At 42.0% G+C, this 20,751-nt stretch overlaps 1 protein-coding gene across 2 annotated transcripts in view; it reads right to left on the bottom strand.

Annotated features, from left to right (window-relative positions):
• The window catches only part of stk10 (serine/threonine kinase 10), a 35,877-nt gene that overhangs the window by 4,172 nt on the left and 10,954 nt on the right, over positions 1–20,751 (bottom strand). For both annotated transcript variants that reach the window (XM_067491871.1, XM_067491870.1), the window contains exons 3-11: positions 14,429–14,477; positions 13,599–13,748; positions 11,138–11,210; positions 9,806–10,000; positions 9,169–9,250; positions 5,602–5,733; positions 3,551–3,889; positions 3,053–3,466; positions 467–591 (exon numbers count right to left, since the gene is read on the bottom strand). In XM_067491871.1, the coding sequence (XP_067347972.1) occupies positions 467–591; positions 3,053–3,466; positions 3,551–3,889; positions 5,602–5,733; positions 9,169–9,250; positions 9,806–10,000; positions 11,138–11,210; positions 13,599–13,748; positions 14,429–14,477 (1,559 nt within the window). The remainder of the gene's footprint in view (positions 1–466; positions 592–3,052; positions 3,467–3,550; positions 3,890–5,601; positions 5,734–9,168; positions 9,251–9,805; positions 10,001–11,137; positions 11,211–13,598; positions 13,749–14,428; positions 14,478–20,751) is intronic.

A 20,751-nucleotide genomic window follows, 5' to 3' on the forward strand; every position in this document is an offset into this window, starting at 1 on the left:
ATTTCCACCAGTAGATGGCAGGAATAGTGAACCAAGGAGCATCACAGTCACAGCAGCGTTTTTATTTGCCATTTCACCGTCTGAATTGCTATTTGTTTAAAACCATGTTAGTTAAATGTATTTATTTTATTTGATAAAACAGTACGTGTTTGGATCCTCCTTTACAACATCTGGATCCCCCCCCAAAATTGACTTAACCTAGTCTTCACCCTGATCTAAAAGTAACTTCAGAGCCATTTTTCTTTCAAGCCAGTGCCTAAATAAATAATTCTTCATAACTCTGATCCCAAGGGGCCAAAGCCCAAAAGAACAGGAGGACTTGTCTTGTGTACTAAGAGTAGTTCAGTCTACATTTGGCATCATTTGTGAGGAATGAAAACCTAATTGCTCCATGGAAGAAAAGGGAAACCAAGATGAGTTTGTGTGCTGAAGGTGTGGTCTGTGGAGCCCAGAGTCGTGCACATACCTCAGGAATCTCATCTCTTCATCTTTTTTCTCATCATCGCCGATGATCTTGGAGGTGGTCACGCTCACCTCCACACCGTCAATAACAAACTTCCTGGTTCGCTTCAGGGTCTTACTGGAAAAGTCCTGAGAGGCAGATGCAGGGAGAAAAAAAAAAAAAGGCCTCACAACATGTCATTATGGGTAAACTCAGAGCACACTGAGCCACTGGTAACACTGCAACAGACATAGACATTTAGCAGCAACACTGTCTTGTCCTTATCGTAAACCGGGACAGATTCAGGTGCTACTCGAGCAGACATGTGGAACAGACCCCCTCCCATTTCAGTTTTGCTATCAGACTTTAGGTCCCTCTGGAACACACAAGCCTTGAAACAAATCCCAACCCATCTCGTACTCCACACACACACACACACACACACACACACACACACACACTTGAAGTACACTTCATGACCTGGAAACAAACTTTGATGTTGTAAAGTTGGTGGAATTTCCCTTTAAATGAGCTTTTGATTTTCAGCCTTTTTCTCTGGAAGTGTGTGTGTGTGTGTGTGTGTGTGTGTGTGTTGTATGAATGTATAAACAGCAGCAGAGGGAGGACCGGTTTGAATCTTTCCACCACCGAGTAAAATTATTCCTCAGCTTCTCATTTGTGATGACTTGGCTTTAGAGTTAAACTTGATTCATGTGGGATGGTTGGGGGCCAGGGAATGCAGTATGTCAATAAATGTCCTCACATTAATGCGTGTACAAATGTGTGTAGGTGCCTTCTTTAAAAGGCATTAACATTCCTGTCAGTCTGGTTTTACTGCAGCAAGATGCTTCATTTGTGATTGTAACTAGGAGCGTCATGCAGGAAGTAACTACGAATAAGACATCAGCTGGCCTGACATTTTATGCACCATTGAATCATAACAATACGCAGTGAAATCCTTCATCTACAGTGGATTTAATTGCTTTTTGCCCCTGATAAACCAGCAACGCACAAGGGCACTCAGTTTCCTGACATGGTCAGACCAAAAACACACTTGTGTTTAGGAGAAATCAGTGATCAGAAATGCAGCACGGGTCGATTAAATACTGGTTGTGGACGTCGCACTGCGAGGGGCAGAGTGTGACCTCACCTTGTAATGGACTCATTTATCAGGGCTGACTGAGCAAGTCTTGGTTCATGCTTAGGTTTCCAGTGCCCTCTATCTAAACCAGCTTCCCCCTGAAAGTATTTACAATAGTGATAGGGCAGGGTTTACACCGCAAACACTGGATGTCGTCATTTCCTGGTTTATAAATAGTTTATATATATATAAAGACAAGAGCAGAGCAGAGAAGCCTGACAGAGGAAGAGAGTGTGAGAGAGAAAAGAACAAGGATCTACAGTGGGGAAAAGGACCGTGGAGCCCTCCACCAGGCAGCAGGACAATTAGTTCATTAATTATGGTTTGTGTCAACTGCTGTCCCCTGTCAAAGCTTCCTTGTGGAGCCACTACAGCTGAGCAAATAGACTGCATACGGATCCGTCAGGCTGCTAATACAAGTGGCACCTACTGTTTCTACTTGACTCACATTTATTGTACAGCATGAAGATATAAAGTACACAACAACAAGGGTCAGTCTCTACATAGCTCCACTGCCAAGGGCTGCAGAGTCCATTCACAAAAATGCGTGCACACACACACGCTTATTAACGCAATACAAAATAACAGACTTGACTTCTTGCTCCTGCCTGTCCTCCTGTCCTATCACAAAGACAGTCCATTCTCTCTCTCTCTCTCTCTCTCTCTCGCTTCAGGCTGCTGAATAATCTGTTCTGGAAAAACTTGACATGCCACAAACAGACAACTCCATGCACAGTCAACAGGAGTTCAATCACGGTCGGTCCATCAGCCTCCAGAAGCAGCTGAACGACAATAAGCTACATAAAGAGCAGCTTTCACAGTGGTGAATGCTGGACTGTGCCCACACAAAGAGCGCCGTTGGTCCTGATGAATGGAAAATGGTGTGTATTTTGCTTCAGAAAGGCTCGGTGTCTAAGGATTAAATGGTTTCACTCTTCTCTCCCTGTAACATCCTAACAAAGACGAACAATTGAACTAGACACATCGTCCCCTGTGGATTTAGACTAATACAAATTTAAAAACATCTTCTATTGTAGAGAAGTGTTTCATCATATTTCTAAATAATAAACCAACGAAAAAGATAATTAACTGGGAGCATTAATCACTATTATTTTCAACATCTCCATTAAAGCGGTCCAAGCCTAATGGAAGACATTCTGTCCGCTCTGGATGGTTAACAACCCCACCCAAAAGCACAACACAATGCAGTTTCAGTTCTTCACTGGGTGCCGAGAAACAGTTTTTCCAAGGAGGGGTTTCCCTCTGAAGGCAAGGCGTCGCCTCAGTTTGACTTTCACACTGTCCTAAATACCATTTCATTTTAAAAGACACATTTTACTGTCAAACTTAATTCACCGTCCCTGCATCACTAAACCATACAAAGACATTTGGATCATTCTAGATGGTAGGCATAGGGGGCACATCATGGCATTTACAAGTGCAGCAAGGCCAGCTTCATTTCGACTCACCTTAGAAGACATTGACATGCTTCCCTTGTGGATGGACATGTCCATGCTCCCGGACGCCATGCTGCCCGATGAGTAAGAGTGCCGTGTGTTGATGATCCCTCCGTTGATGAAAGGGGACCCAGTCTCAAGATTTTCTCCCACTGTGGTACGCTCTGAGGACTCTTTCGTTAGGCGTCCACTCCGCCCAGCACGGGGTAAAGGTACTGGCGTATTAGCAGAAGACCCTGTGGGAGTGACAGTGGGACTTGGGTTTGGAGTTGACACCTCTCCGTTGGCCACAGCGTTGCTCTGCTCCTCATCCACCTGGATCCTGGGCACCTTATGCAAGTCTTTGGTGATGTCCATGTTCTCCTCAGACGTCTCAGATAGGGGGAGAGATGGAGGCTGTTCCGTCTCTGGGGTCTCCACAGCAGCCTTAAAAATATGGAATTATTTATTAAAATTACGCCACACTTAATTATTATCCATCAGTACAGGTAAATCTAAAACAAAGAGCACCTTTTCCGTCTCTGACGTGGGGGTGCTCTTCCCATCCTCAATGCCAGAGTCTGAGTTGGAAGTCTTGGTCGAGGCCTCGCTTTCAGATTTGTCTGAGTCCTGTGTGCCTTCATCCACCAGTTTGTCCCCCAGCTCCTCTGGAACCTTTGAAGAAAGATTCTGCCGTGGCAAGGGAACAGGGACCCCCATGAGGGGACCTGGGTGCTTTTCTGACTCAGGTTCCTTCCTGGGCAAATGTACTGCTGTTGTTGGGAAGGGTGTGGTGGGACTTGGGGTGTCTGAAGACTGGTCCACTTCCAAACTGGTCTGACTGCTCTGGCATGGCTCCTTTTCTGAAGACTAAAGAAACAAGAAGGTGAAAAGAAGAGAAAGTTTGTTACGCACTGATGTGACAAAGCATTTGTTTTAAGGAGCCTCCCAAACATTAATGGATAAAGTCCTTCGGGCCTCACACCTTCACTGACCTTTGCTTTAGTAGGAATGCTGTCAGTCCTACCTAATGCTCCTGTTCTGCTACTTTTCACTGTGGCCACTTTAAAAAACCACATAGGATGTAATTTAACACGTTTCACAGCCACACTGACTAAAAGATGAGAGGAATCAAAGAAAACACACTGGGATAAAAGAGCCTATAATTATTTATCAAATGTGTGGATGGTGAAACAGACCAACTTAACACAAAACAAAAAATCCTAGAAATACAATTTAAAAACACTAACATATGCAGAGAGTAAAATATCAACTAACTAGAGGACTGACTATATACCCTGAACATCAGTAACCAGAAAAAAGAAGAGAGTTTCTGCAGCAATTCTATCAATTTGCGCAAAGAGGCAGTTTTCAAAATTGTGAGTAAAATTTCCATTTGTTATTGAGATGGAAAGTCTATCATCTGTAATTACAAATACTCCTGAGGACATTAGTTCAGGATAATGCACAGTACACTGCATCTTGGAATACCACACAATACCATCATTAGATTTCTTTTGGTAATTTGTTCATTTTCCAGGGCCCAGCACATATTGCAGTCCCGCACATCATGCAGCAGCAGGCTGCATTTGATATAGTGGAAGGGATAAAAGGTCAAGTAACAGTTCCGCTGGGCTGCACGGCCTGTACGGCCTGTAAATGTACGGTATTTGTCAAAATGTGGCTCCTGTGAGTGTGGCCCTGCAGGAAGAGATGCTACATTCTGTTTGGACACAGCCAGTAGCCACATATTTAGACATTTACATTAAGCTGATTACTGCCCTGCAAACAACTGTTTGTCTCAGACCTAAAGTCAGACGTGTACATTAGGAAGTAACCCTGTACAGGATAAATGTACTGTAACGTTTCGTGTTTACAATCTTCACTGTCTAGTGGGTCTTATCCAGGGAAACGCCCGACACACAGCAAACGATACGCTTTGACTGCTGTTTTCAGTCAACAGAGTTGGATAAAACAAAACTAGACACCCCAAAGAGAGCAGCACCACCTCCACGAAGTCAGATGCAACACCAACAATGATAAGCAACATGTCTGGAAAAGGCAGTGCAAACCTGAGGAACTGGGCAAGCTTCACTACACAACAGCTGAACTATTCATTTTGATAAAATCGGTCAACAGACTAACTGTTGACATTAAAGGAGTAAGAAATGTGTGCAAACATTCTTCACAGACAGAAAAATGTGTCCAGCAGAACAATGTACACTCTTATTAACCTTGTCATGGGCTGCGAGATGAGGCACTGAACCTATATTTAGCCCCGTGTGGATGGTGGGTGACTGCCAGTAATCCGGTTTCTGCTCCTTTGTTTTTGTTGAGGGCAGGAAGTAAACTGCGCCCTCGTGCTACGCTCACCTTCTAATCTTATGCCCTAGGGAAAGTTTCTGAATGGCTTCTGCAGAGAGGACCACTAGCAAGAAGACTGTGTTTACCAAAAGACAGCCCGTTGATCTGGTAATGCTAAATGAGCAGCACGAACGAGGACTAAACACTCACTCCTTTTAGAAACAAACAACGAGAGAAGAAAAGGAAAGGGAGGGAAGAGAAGGAAAAGAAGAAAGTACCACAGAGAGCTCCATTGGGTCGTCCTCTCCTTCCTCTTTATTGTCCTCGATTTCCTCCATGACCTCAGCCTTGGCCTCTGCCACCAGCTCCCGCAGCGGACGGTTTGACGTCACCGATTTCACAAAAGGGTGCTGGGCACAAAGGAGACAGGTGGCCAGGTTAATATTAGTTCATTATAAACAGTGATTGGTGCCTAAAAAGGAAGAAAACAAACCAACAAACAAAAACATACATTTCTTGTGTTTTTGATTCATTTTAAGAGTCATATCCTGAGCATATGTGACAGCTGACACGGGTAACGTGCACAGAAGGCAGGAGAAACTGCCGACCACCTGCCAGTTCCTGGACAGCTCCAACATGGTGTTGTTACAATGCTGAATCCAACATCATACCCTTAAACCTAAACGCCACCTTAACATGTAAAAAGACTACTTGCTTTAAAAGGCGCAATAATAAATTAAATGCACAGAGAATAAAAAACACCAGTCATCTATTATGTATGCTGTCTAACTTAATTGGAGCGGCCGACCAAGGGAAAGGCTACACGCGATGCTGGAGCATGAAGTGTGTCTAAGTGCGCGGGGGATCACAGTCCTTGAGGACTTTATTAGACCTCAGCTTTTAACTTCTCCGGTGACAAACAACAGTCAGCTATTGTCTAATGAGTCGGGTGGGTACAGAGTGCCACCTAAACATTTAACGTGGAAATAAGAGCACATAGATGAAAGTATGACTCTCTTAAGATGCATAATATAGTGTTCACAGGTACATGTATGTGTAGTTATTTTAGAAGTGTGTTCAAGAGATATTTAACTTGTAAGGTTGCGTAGTACTTTCATTACATAGTCACTACATTACACTATTACATGTAAACAATCCCAAATTTTATTCTTGCATAAAATATATTGAATGTGTGTTTTATGTTCAAGCAAATGAAGAGATCACCTGCATCTATTATGTGGCATCAGATGGTTAAAACCATACTGGTGCAAAAACGAGACACGTAAACGCTGAGACTCCAATAAGACCCGACACGTCCACCGTGTAAGCTTGTGATACTCGAACAAGGGCATGACAGAGGACTCAACACTGCCGTGGGTCCATGAATTTAAGGGCAAAAGTAACTAAATAACCCAGTTCCTGTGCATTTGTAGAGGGTTGGAGTTATTTCAGAGCCCCGTAGGCTGAACGAAGCTCAAGAAGAAGCTGCAAATTATTTACATAATTTAAATTTGAACACTTAAACTGTGAGAAATAACCACCAAAACATTTGTATTTTAAATTAGAAATTATATTGAGACAAGAGAGAGCAGAATATTTTTGCATTTACAAGCTGAAATTATTATTATTTTTGCCTAAATACCAACTAATTTCATACAGAACTCTGGTTGTGACATACTCATACTCACACTCACTCTTGCCTGCACTGTTACCTCAAATTAATGACTCAACCAAAACAACGTCCCGTCTGAATATTTGGGTCGATTCTCGTGCTTTTTACTTAGGCCTCATTCACATACCTGCTGAGATTTCAGCTTCAAACACTTGTAACATGCGAAAGGCACAGGTCAAACTGTGTAATGTTGCCGCCCTGTTAAATGTAGCTACTGTATGTTTTTTCTTCACTGCCATTATGGCTGAAGATGTGGGTCAGTGGAGTTCATGTCCTGTCTTTTAGGTTTCACGTTGCTTCAGCCTTCGACACGCTGCTGATTTTGTGTCTTTCTTCCCTGGCTGCTTGTGAAAAGAAGCTCAATGTAAAGAGTCTGGCAGCAGGAGGCAGAGCTACCTGTGCATCCGTGACAGTAGGTTGTTGACTTGATGATGAAATGTAAGACCTTTAGACCTTGGGTAAAGACATTTTATTCAGAAAGTGGGAACATTTGGGTCTCATGCCTTCAAAGGGTGATTTGGAGGTTAAGACCTGTCTTTAAGGTTACAGTTATAATTAGGTTTAGGTTGAGTTTGGGCTTAGGCACGTAGTAATTTTGGTCTCCATAAATAAAAAGACTTGACTTTTATTTGCTTAAATAAACGACCAGTCTGAGATTGCTGCTCTCGTCACGCTCATTTTACTCAGACCTCACAGGAACTAACGTAAAAAAAATACTTCCTGCTGAAAAACTGTTGAGAAAGTGTTGAAAAAAAAAAGAAAAGCCTTTGCCATAGTCTTTATTTTCTTCAAATGTCAGAAATATATTTCCGAAAACTTGGACAAATTAAAGTAGAACAGACTTCTTAAATGAAATGAAACAATTCGGCTATTGAAAAGTCTTCCAACGCAGCTATCAGCATTTCCTGTTTGTCACGTAGCCATGGATGAAAGACAGATAGACGAGAACCTATGTAGAAAAAGTAGCATTTTGTGTTAGCATAACACTTGCAGATGGTCTCCCACCAGCCACAAAGCCACAGTGATTGATGCTGCATCATGTTGTTTTGTATACATTCCTCACCAGCACACATGTAAGACCCTTTTAATCATCTGTAAACTGCTTTCTCTATCTTCCTTTTAATGCAACAAATCACTTTTTTATATGAACAGCTTGACAACTTTGTGAAGCCCTGACATTTAATTTCCTCTTTCTATTGAATCTCGCACACACACCACACACACACACACACACACACACGCCTACTGTAAGAGCACTTACACTCAAGACATTCTTATCTATGATTCATTGTAACCCCTTGTCATCCTGCTGCACCACATCTGGTTCTCCATATCCATACACTCCAGCTAGAAACTGCACAACAAACCCGACCTAAAATTCGTCACATACACTGTAACTTCCAGTAAACTGACATCATTCAGCATGCATTGCAAAACACAATTTAATCCTGTCATTGCACAACTGTCTAGAGTAAATACTATCTGACAGCCGTTAGAATCGGCAGGCATGATAAAAATCTAAAACGCCCAAAAACTACACCGCGCCCGTCTCTTTTCCCCGCCACCGGAGAGCACATGCAGAATTCCCAGGGGGCCCCCCGGGTGTAGGGTTTTCATCCCTGCCGCTCTCTAATTGGCCAGCGGTGGCAAGCTTAGGCCCCATCCGGGCGTACGATTGGCTGAGAGTGGGAATGTAAATAGCTGACGTTCCCTCAGCAGTGGGATGCAGACAGGAAATTGTGGCTCTGAATTTTAATAGATGCTGCTCTCATGTTTTAATCCACACCCTGCTCACACACTCATTTCTACTGCTTGAAAAAATCTCGGGATTTTGAGGAACATTTGCCACAGCTCATCCTCTGATATTAGCAGTTTAACGCTGAATAAAAAGCTCTCCTTGCGATGCCACTGTTCGTGTGCTGAAGTGCAACTATTTTTCAGCCGTTACCCCTGAGACAATGATATTTTGGTGCTTCAAAGTGGCTTCAAAATGTGGGAATGTTCCTTTTCAGTAATTGGCTAATTACCTGCCATCCTACTCTCCCTCTTTCTGCTCCCTGTCTTGCCCTCACTTCTACTCCGGTTCTGTCCGACTCACATGCCAGTGCCCTCCACTGGGCACTGGCATGTGAGAATAGCACTGGTTCTAATTTCACATTTGGTCAGAGCTTACCTCCTGGAGTTGAGCTGCAGTTGGACGTGTTTCTGGGTTTTTATCCAAAGCCTTCTTCAGGAAATCATTAAACTCCGGCGACCTTGAATAGTGCAAGAAAAGGCTATTAATCAAAGAGAAGAGCGCCAACGTAAGAGGAAAAGGGTGTGAAGGAAGAGTTGCAACATAACAAAACATTTCCACATATGTTTGTGCATGTGGATCATCATCATCATGCACGGGTATGTTTTCATAAAGTGAAACCTTTTACCACCTTTGCAGTAATACATTTGTAGCCATGGAACATTCACACAAATGAATTTGATACAAAAAAGTTGTGGTTTGGCAGTGCTCAAGTCCTGCCTCTCTACTAAATTGTTGTTGTAGTTTTGCTAAAGGGCAACTGAGGGGGAGGAGGAGTGTCAAAAGTTGATAACAGGATACCGAGGGTGCAAAAATGTGGTTATTCATCCAAATATAGCCAAGTGATATCCATTACTTTTTGTCACTCATTCTGCTAAAGAATGAGTCCCTCCATCCACGCAGTCCCTCATGACTACAGTAGTTTCCTCTGATAAATGTCTCTGCTTCCCTTCACATGTACGACGTATTTACTGTGTTTACAGCCAAATTCTGATTCATCCTCATTCATTCTCACCATTTCTGTGGCTGCTCCAGGGTGGGGGGTTCGGACTTGGCGATCTTCAGCAGCACCCTCATGGGGTTGAGCTCGTGGTGTGGGGGTTCGATCTGAGCGAGCTCGATCAGAGTGATTCCCAGAGACCAGATATCAGCCTTGTAGTCGTACGGAGCGTCCTTCACCGTCTCGCACATGACCACCTCCGGAGCCATCCTGTGGGAGAGACAAAAGCGTCAAACCTTACACTAAAGACTCTAGTATACTCAACTGCTGTACATTGTGTAGATGTTAAAATATATGGGACGTGCAGCATGCTTCTTTTAATTAAAGTCAACTTTTATGAGTGGAGAATAGTTGACAAACGGAACTAATAACTCAACAGTACAGTGAGAAAGTGCAGATTACTGTAATAAGTTAAGGATTGCTTGTCTTTTCTCATTAGTCACTTTTTTGCATATATCAACATCAAGCGCACATCTCCAGTCAGCGTGTTTGCTGACATTCTGCGGAAACACTCAACTACAAATGAACTAATGTTGCCTTGTGGTTTCCTTTTGACTTTGCTGGGTGGTGCATTCAACGAGAAATGAGCACACAACACACAGACGAACAGCAACATTAGGACTGATGAGTATGGCCACGTCAGAGCACAGTCGTGTTTTCACAGAGTTGGGAGGATTTCCCTCGCGGGATGAAAGCTTGGTCTGGTCAATGGTTAACTGCTGCCAATCATATTCACGTAGGAGATAATGGAACAAGGGTCACTGTGAAGACTTTGTTCAGGTGTAGAAGGAGGAGCTGCACTGTTGTTACCAAAGTTTAAAGGACTAAGCTGAAGTTTTGGGTTGAGTATGTGAGCACATGACATAATGCGTTTTCAACTACTATGGACGAGAAATGTGTGTTCAACAGCTAATATTCCACCACCAGTGTTAGGGGTTAATGAGTTACGGAGTAATGCGCTGCTGTAATCAGATTACATTAAATTTGTCACAATGATGTGGGTCACATTTTAAATTAACTATCACAAAACAGTTACTTATCAACTAACTTGTGTTACAAGAACAATGGAGTGGGTGCGGCAGCTCAGACGAGATGAACCCGGATGACCCTGCTGACTACAGAGTGGGTCTTCAGCTTCATTGGAACCTGACACTGTAATTAACTGAATATTTGAAGTTCCTGAACCAGTGTGCGTGTGTGTTTTCCTTTTAAGCAGGTCATAATAACATAATTTCTGGACTTAGGTTATAATATGCACCAATTTAACAAGATAAATCTCATCTTGTCTATACTGACACAGAAGCTTATCTCCATATATATTATGGGGTCTGCTGTGGTTCTACTCACCAGTATGGTGTTCCAATGAAAGAATCTCTTCTTTGTAGGGTTTTGTTGTTTTTTGCAGACACGCCAAAATCAGCTATAAGAATGGAAACGAAATAAGACATTTAAAAAAAAAAAAGAAAAAAAAAGACGTGAGACTGATAAAAGGCATTCACCCGCATTCCAAAATATTAATAAAAAAATAAAAATAAAAAACAGGAGTGAATCCCTTAGTGGACAGACTGTAAAGCTGTCATGAACTTGTGATACACAGAGACACAAAGGCAAAAATTAGTCCATTTCCCAGCAGTCTGGCTTCCCTGAACAAGCCGGATCTATTCACTGACATTACCCTCCGATTACAGGGCTGTACTTTTCACTTCAGCTGAACAAGAACATCATGAATGGCAGAGGAGAGTTTGGCAGACGCCCTAGGATTTTTACTCATAAGGCCGAAATCTGACTGCTTCAATTACAAACTCTCATTTTCTATTACAGGGACTCGAGTCACTGTTCTGAAATGTCCTTGACTTTGCCATCAAACATATTATTTGGACTGTTGCAATCTAGACTTGTGCAGAGAGTATTTTTACTTCCTACAAGGACAGTTATGTCTATTGTCAGTACACCAAACAAAACATTGTGTACATACTCTCCAGAATATGAATATAGGGTCAAACTACCCAACTGTCCTTCACAATTATTACTACTTTATGCTAATAAAATAATTGTACAGTACATAGCTAAAGGTGCTCATATTGCCCCAGGAACTAAATGATTAAAAGAAAAACACACGAATTATGCTTTGAAATTGAGGTAAGTCAAGCGCAGACCCTGTTCTAAACACATTTGCTGTGGTAATTTATCCTTGCCTCAATAAAGCAGTAGGAGGACGGAGCTACAGGCTGTACTGCATGGAAGAACGGTGCTTACAGCCATGTAGCATAGGTGGAGATAAAGCATGTGGCTGACTTCAAGGACAGCTAATTGCTGCCTTGTTTGAATTAACATGTAGTTAGACGAGTTTAGAGACTGTAAACGAGTCGGTGTCATGGCTTAATGAACTTAAAGAGGCAACTCCCAGTGATTATATCTCACTGTGGGGAAGATTACACTGCTAGTCAGCAGAAAAAGACTCGTGCTCAGTGAGCACTTTATGTCACTTGAATTGAGATATATAGAGGATCTGAAAGTAAAACCATGGACCACTGATTTTAAATAAAGAGGGAGTTTATAGTTAGTTACTCTTTACTACAGAACCACGAACATCATTTTTCACCTTTTTCTAGAAGGCTACACTTTAATTCAAACCACGCTGGCCTTCGCACCGGAGTCACAGTTTGAAGCCGTGCAATGTGAAAAATGTGGAGAAGACCAATAAATGCAAATACTTCTCAGAATGTTGCTTTCCCATGCAACACTCACTCTTTCGATGACCAGGGGCCTCTGCATGCGAGTGACAACACAGCCAGAGCTGCAGAGATAACCAGCAGTGTGCAGTGGGAATGTGGAGTTTATCTGACTGTGTTCTATTTGCCTCATTTTGGCAGTAAAACCGTTTTCTTTGTGAATTATGGGATGTAAAGGAGAGAGAGAGGGAGCGAGAGATTGCTCCAGGACTTGAAATAAGATCCAACCCTTCACTTTCTCTGCAGCAGTTTTCTACAACATTCAGTTTTCCCTTCATTCGACTGATGCTGCACAGCACCACTAGCGACTGTGGCATCTCGTGTTTTCTTCTGCTTGGGGCTTCAATACTTTTAAAAAGCATCACTAACAAAGTTGCGCCTATGTTTTCTGACAGTAATCTTTACAAATCAAATGAAAGAATTAAAATATGCAGAATTTTAGAATCCTTCTTCATTGGTTGGAAAAAAAAGCTTTTCTACCCTTTAGAGGTAAAATACTACAAATGTGGAAGCAATTTACTTTATGTCTGTAACCTCAAATGTACTAAATATTTACTTTATTGTTAATTTTATACGTACAGTACATCCAGAAAATATTCCCAGCACTTAACTTTTGTTATGTTACAGCTTTATTCCAAAATGGATTAGATTCATTTTCTCCCCCTCAAGTTTTATAAACATTTCCCCAATAATGACAATGTGAGAAAGGTTTGTTTGAAATCGCATGAACAAATATTTACTGCTTTTGCTTAATACTTTGTTGAAGCACCTTAAGCACCAATTAAGGCCTCAAGTTTATTTGAGTATGAGGTCCAAGCGCTCTGGAACAGGTTTTCATCAAGAATCTCTCTGTACATTGCTGCTTTCATCTTTCCCTTGATCTTGACTAGTCTCCAAGTTCCTGTTGCTAAAAATCATCCCCACAGCAAGATGCTGCCACCCCCATGCTTTACTGTAGGGATGGCATCAGCCAGGTGGTGAGCGGTGCCTGGTTTCTCCAGACATGACACTTGGTGTTCAGGCCAAAATGCACTGTAAAAGCATTTGAAAAGAAACAATAAAAATTGAAACCTCACCCAGCTTGATGTCGCCGTCCAGCATGAGCAGGATGTTACCAGCCTTCAGGTCTCTGTGAATAATCCTCATGCTGTGAAGGTAGTTCAGAGCCTCCAACATCTGGCGACAAACCACCTTAATCTGTGGCTCGATCAGCCCACGATCCAGGTCTGATAAGAACAGAAGAGGTGGAGGAATGATCGGATGTGGTGTAGAGACGAGTGCATGAGCGTGAGAGCAGACGAAGACTTTGCACTTTCCAGATTTAGTTTAGAGACAATCATGGCAAAGCTAATTCTCAAAGACTGATCGTATGTGTGTGTGTGTGTGTGTGTGTGTGTGTGTGTGTGTGTGTGTGTGTGTGTGTGTGCGTGTGCGTGTGCGTGTGTGTGCGTGTGTGTGTGTGTATACTTCACTATAAGAAAACAGAACAAGTAAAACCTGTGATGATGTTGATCTCTGAGATAGTGTTGCTAGATAAGTAATCCCAGATCAGAAAAGCTTTCACACATATCCAAACTGCCCTGCAGACTTTACTTTGTGTGTGTTTGGTTAGCAGCAGAGGGGGTACAGACAGTTATGAGGATGTGGATTGTCAAGTGAAAACAGACCGGAGGGACTTCCCACACAAGAGGACTCCACTGTGCCTGACTCTATTCTGAAGTTGCAGAACATGACCATTACAAAGGAAAATACTTGGTTTCCTCCTTTGTGGAAAATGATTAGGCAGCTTTAAAAATATCCACACTTCCTCAGAGTCACTGGCGAAGGAGACAGGTGTAGTCAAAGCACAGCCACAGGTGTTTTCTGTGACAGGGAGAAACATGAGGGGTTATAAAGACAGACCTACCCAGCATTATGGCATCCACAGCACCTCCAGGGCAGAACTCAATCATGATCTAGGAAAAGAGAGAGAGGTTCAACTGGGTTCACTGCACTGCAAAGAACGCATGCACAACTTTTATGAAAGGTGTTAGACATGGACAAAAAAAAATCTCTCTCTCTCTCTCTCTCTCTCTACTGCAGCTTTATGTGTCACATTCTCAGTCACTGCTATTTACATGATTTTATAAAATCAGCCAAAAATGTAAAAGAAACAAAAGCAAAAATGTGTATTGTTGATAGAGCAAACAGAAACAAAGTGTGTGGAGCAGAGAGGAAAGGGTTGATGGGTTTGAGAAAGTCCACTTCAGCCATGCTTCAACACACACACACACACACACACACACACACACTCCAAGTATTAAAAGGGAGCTGAGAGAAACTTTGCTTGTGGCATCAACAGAGACCATAGAATCCCAGCACTAATATTTCCTAACAGCAGAAGCAGAGAGTGAGTTTGGCCTGTGATTGCGTAGACACATAAGTTTACCACTGTTAATTGGATTATACAGTTGTGGCAATTTCAGTACGTCGTCTGAATTTGAGTTTCAAGGAATCTTGTGTTTCTTTCTGTTTGTGATTAATTTAGCAGAAGTAGTGACATTAATGTACTGTAACAGAGTACCCTCACATTTATATAACTAATGATGTCCTTGACCTATTTCTCCACTCGCTGCATTTAGTATTAAAAGGTTTTTTTTTTTTTTTAATATATCATTATACCTGCACTGTTACTGTTTGTCATTACTGAAGAGCACTTCCTACTCCAAACACTATTCCAGGTTTATGGTGAACGTTCTGGTAAACACACCCTTTGCAACAGAGGACAGCTGGATTCAGACTGAGGCGTCTGATAAACTACCAGGCTGAAACCACACACACTTCCTGGGCCGCACTGCCAAATGCATAATCACAGTTCAGCAGTGAGTGAGGAAAAAAAAAAGAAATAAATGTAAGAACCCACTCCGTAAATGGGGACTTCTTGGCCAACAATTACCTCTCATTTCCTTTCCTTACATAGTCACAAACCTGCCAGAAAACATTTTCATTCAAGTAAAGTGGGACCAAAGACAGCAACGACACAATGGGATTTGGTAATAATCCCGTGCAGACCAGTTGAGGTGTGTTAACAAAACTATAGGGTGTACACATGTAAATGCAGTATTGACAGACAAATCTGCCTATTACTTTCTAAATGGTCAAAGAGCACCCTTAGTGGTGTTCAGCATACCTGGTGTGTGAACTCATCCTTGTTTAATCACACTGTCAAAGCACCAACCTGGTACTGGACAGGGAGTGGAGTTTCAGTGCAGACAAAGCCAAACAAGAGAACTACAGACACAAGCAACACAATCAAATATTTCACTGCGAGTAGCTGTGCATACCGCCATGCACCCATAATCACATGAAGACCAGAAGAGGAGTAATGTCAATGTGGACATTCAGGTCCTGGGGAAACAATGGTCTGTGTGTTCTGCTTTCTTCTTAGATGACAGACAACGGAAAGCGTTTGTCCAGTGTATTACAAGTGCCATTACTTCTAGCTTTCATTTCTCCGGAGATTATGACTTCAGTTTCTTAGGACAAAAGTTTTTAACCTCAGAAAGTTTGCTTGAAATTTAAAGTGTACAGCAGCCGTTTGTCTGCTCAATATGAACGTTTGACACAGTGAAATCTAAAAAAAGGTCAGTGTCAACATTTGATGTTTAAATCATGCATCTATGTTTTAAAGTTCAAGATAACTTTATTTTTGTGAGAAAATGTTTGGATCGTTGAAATGTGTACATTTTCATGTGGTGTTAAGTACAGATAAAACTCTCTTGTGTTTACAGTGAAATGCATTTCTAATGCATTAATGGCGTTTGCTAAGCTACTTAGAGGGAGGTTTATAACACATTTCAGTACAAACTAATTCCTTATTCATCCTCACCACTAACCAAACACCTATTTCATTTTCTGTTTAACAAAATAAAAAAACAAATAAATAAAGGCTTCTGCAAAATAAAAAAATGTAAAACGATAAAAACACACTGTGGTCCCCAGTGTAAACACCTACACATTTCACAGCGACTTTGCATTTTTGTCAGTGCCTCTGCAGCCAGATTTGCTCTCTCCTGAAAGAATTCTGGATCTCGAGTTTTGCTGCAGTAAAAAATGTGTCCTAACTGGTCAGGCTGCATGCAAAGCATAGCCACTGTGGACTGAACACGCATTCAGGCACATGTTCTCTCCATCTCACACACACACACACACACACACACACACACACACACCTAGAGATATATGTATGAATTAATAATAAATTAAAATTTATTTTATTTTATCATAGTAGATTTCTTATTACACAAAATACCACAATTTTCTTTTGGAGCTAAGCTGGAACAATTAAGACACAAACCCTCCACAAACACTTGCTGACACTGCACTGTTCCTCCAGTCCACAGTTCTGTACTTTCCATACTGTACTGATTTACCTCGTTCTGTCCGAGGACTAAACCCTTTGAAAAGGCCTTTTCTAACAAAGACCTGCTTGAAAAGTCCAATCTATCCTGAAGAATCACAAGAAGAATTACAACCACATAAAACATGAATCACATAAACACATATACACTCCTGTATGGTGCTACCCATTGAACATGACTAATGCATCAGTGACGTGTGTGTTCTCCAAGGAGTACGCTGTAAAGGGTGGTGCCAGCCAAGAGACACCACACCAACTTCTCGAGTGTCACTAAAGGTCTCCTAGCAACCAGAGTTGGAGCCATTTTGTAGACTTCACCATATGCAAATAGTGGAAAAGTATATATTAAAACAAGTCTTCGCAATTTTCTCTCCATCTAAATGCCCCAAGGTGTATTACCTTATACATTCTCCCCGAAAAAATGAACAATAGCTGCACTTTCCCCATTACTTAGCTGAGGAATTGCTAATTTAAAAAAAAGCTAAAAATACCAACCCATTACACTGAATGCCTTCTAACAGGGCAAAAGGCCACGGCACACGACGACTTTGTGGCACCAACAACTGTACATTACCCAGCAGCATGCTGGGTAAAGCTCATTGGTAGCATAACAGTCTGCTAACAGATGGTACAGATGGGAAATTGAGAGGTGGATTATAGTCGGTTGAGGCAGAACATAACTTCAGACATCATGCGAAGAGGCGTTTTCTCAAAGTACAGGTATTACAGAAGTTAGAATTCACCAAGCCAAGGACGTGGTCCTGCTGCAGACAGTCGAGAAAGACGACTTCAAAAGGAGCTTTACTGGTATTGAACTCATCTGTAACTTGATGGACAATACAAATCCACTTTTAAATTTAGAATGTTACAGTTGGTAAGTGGAGAAACAAGATATGATTAGCAGCCATTTCACATATTGTGCATTAATATTTAGTTTGATATGTTTAAGACAGCTCTCTGAATACTTTCTTGCTTTTATATTTCATGTTTTCCTGACAGCAGAACAGCCCATAAACCTATGTCAAGGCCCAGACATGCATAAAATACTCTTATTAAAAACACCACAATCTTTCTAAATAAATAAATAAATAATATATATACTTTGATACAAGTTTTGGTCAACGTTTCTGTTGGATGTCTACTCCGATTACCAGCTGAAAGCATGACTCTTATTTTAGGTCACTCACAGGCTGCCATAACTGAAGGGAGTGGGAGATTAGAGGGTGGAGGAGACATCTGCAGACGGAAACTAACTTTACCAATGTAAAACTGGTTCACCAAGATTGGTGCTCTAGATTTTCAACAGCATTTTCTCTTTCCTGACAGCTTTCCAAGCTCAGGCACTGTCAACACTTTTCTGCGTGGCAACTTTCTATCAAAGAAGTTAACGCTATCGGGGTCGTTCTGTTTAACTGTCCTCCTCTTTGTCTTCGTTAGCCTCATCACGCTGATGTCAGCAACCCCCCCATCCCCATGTTAAAGGCCCCGTTTTTCTCACGCTTTGGGCCTGGTCGCCTCCCTGGTCTCAAGACCACATTGTTCCTGAAACCGCTCTTCTGTCCCTCTCTCCTTCTTTTGGAGAGAAAACCAGAAACCAGAACGGGTGGGTCAGAGCTGGAATGCATCCTCTCACCCCTCCCCGGTCCACCCAACTGGAGGCCGCTGTGGTCTTGACACCAACCACTGGGCTAATTGTTGAAATCCTGCGGGCAGAACACACACTCATAGCAATGCAGCATTTGTTACCAATGGCATGTACATGCTCATTTGTCCATTGTGGTGTCTACACTAACTCAGACAAATGTGGTTGTGCTTGAACAGATTATGGAGAAGCTGAGAGTAAATACATTTAGAGTTAAAATGAGATTGTCAAGCCAAATCTGAAAACTCATGCACACATAAATATATATACAGGAAGCATGTGGTTGGAAAGCTGCAGGCGGAGGTGTTTGTAAATTTAAATTATCTGCACAAACCAACAGATTCCAGCTTTGACTGATAGGGGATGTTCACCTTCCTTGCTCAGGAATTCCAGCTATGGTGAACCCAGCAGTGACTGCCTTGAGTGTGACACAGCTGTGTGTGTGTGTGTGTGTGTGTGTGTGTGTGTGTGTGTGTGTGTGTGTGTGTGTGTGTGTGTGTGTGTGTGTGTGTGTGTGTGTGTGTGTGTGTGTGTGTGTGTGTGTGTGTGTGTGCACAGAAACTAGAGAATACATCTAGTGGTTTGTCAAGTAACTCTTCCTGGAGTCTGAGAGAAGTAGCCACGATTTGTACCCTCTTTTTTCCCCCTAAACTAGCTATTTAACATAGTTCCATCCAGTAATTATGGCTCTATTTAATAGAGGAGGAGTTTTTATTCCCATACCTAAAATACCTAACATTCTGAAGAAAATAATTTCTAAATATAATTGAGTGAAATTTAAGTGCATTATTTACTATTGTTTTCTTCATTACGTTATTACTAGTACTTACAGTAACTGGCATTTCCACAAAGCATTTATTGTGAAGCAGTAGCAAAGGAAACAGTGCGTTTGTTACTGTGGTTTGTAATGAGCTGTTCACACAGCACACACACACATCTGTAATATTACTTTCTGCACGACCAAACGAGGAAGGACCAATGAATACAAGCATCCATCTCATCTTTGCATCATTTCCGAAGTTATATTTAGTGTGTGGAGACTCACTATTACGTTACTCTGCCGCTGAGTGGAAAACAACTTGCCCTGTGCACAGCAGGAAATCAGGTTGCATTTTTAACCATTACTGACTGAATTCTTAATTATAAAGTTTGTTTGGCTCCACTGCAAACAGATATACCAGCTGCTTTTCTGTTGCATTTCTGACATAGCACATTTCCTGTTTCCATGGCAACTTTGCATGTCCCAAACCAACCAGGAATGAAATGTTAAGCATCATGCTTATATAGGTTCTTCCTAACTCATTAGTACACAAAGCACTGGACAATGTTTTCATTCTCACACACACACACACACACACACACACACACACACACACACACACACTGACTCAGGATTCAGTGTGATGCCCAAGGCCACTGGCATATAAACAAGAGGAGCCGGGGACGATTGCTCTCTCTCTCCTGAGGCACAGCCACCCCTCATTTAGTATTGGTTTTCATAGCTAAATACAGAAAAAACACTGGACAATAGGAGAAAACCCCACGAGGAGCCTTTAACACAAACCCTCAGTGGCTTAACGCTGCCTTGTGATTCTGGTATTTGAGGTCGTTGACCAGCTTGAGGTCACTATTATTTGTATTGGCCGGACAGATGGAGATTACAGAGGGAGTCGAAAAGTCAACACTTGACCCAGTGAGCGAGTGCGGAGAGCAGAAAACACTGATCTGAAATCCATCTGAATTATTGCAGTAACACTAGGGTGAGGACCGGCTCATTTCTGATGCATGATGTCACTGTGGGGGTCTGCTGCCATCTCCATTCCACTTCTCTCATCTTCAGCATTTAGAGGATGTAAACTCCAGATGAGATATTGTTGCACTAAAATAACAAAGCAGTTACAGATTGAAATGGAACACGCCATGAGCTTGCCAACGTACACGCTTCGGCACTTTTGGCTTGGCGTGGAAGGACTGCAAAGAAAACTCAGGACAGTCACAGAAACTGGTCCATGCAAAGATGATGACACATCTTCCGATAACTGTAGACACGAGATCTTTGGTACAGTATGATGATCACATAGTAGCTGAGCAAAAGTGTTTAGATGTGGTTCCACCAAACGTTTGTTTTTTTTTTGTTCCATTTTTCCAGCTTTAGGGATTCTATCATAGAAGACCAGGAGGAGCCACA

The sequence above is a fragment of the Channa argus genome, chromosome 22, assembly GCF_033026475.1.
Source record: "Channa argus isolate prfri chromosome 22, Channa argus male v1.0, whole genome shotgun sequence".
In the NCBI taxonomy this organism is placed as follows: Eukaryota; Metazoa; Chordata; class Actinopteri; order Anabantiformes; family Channidae; genus Channa; species Channa argus.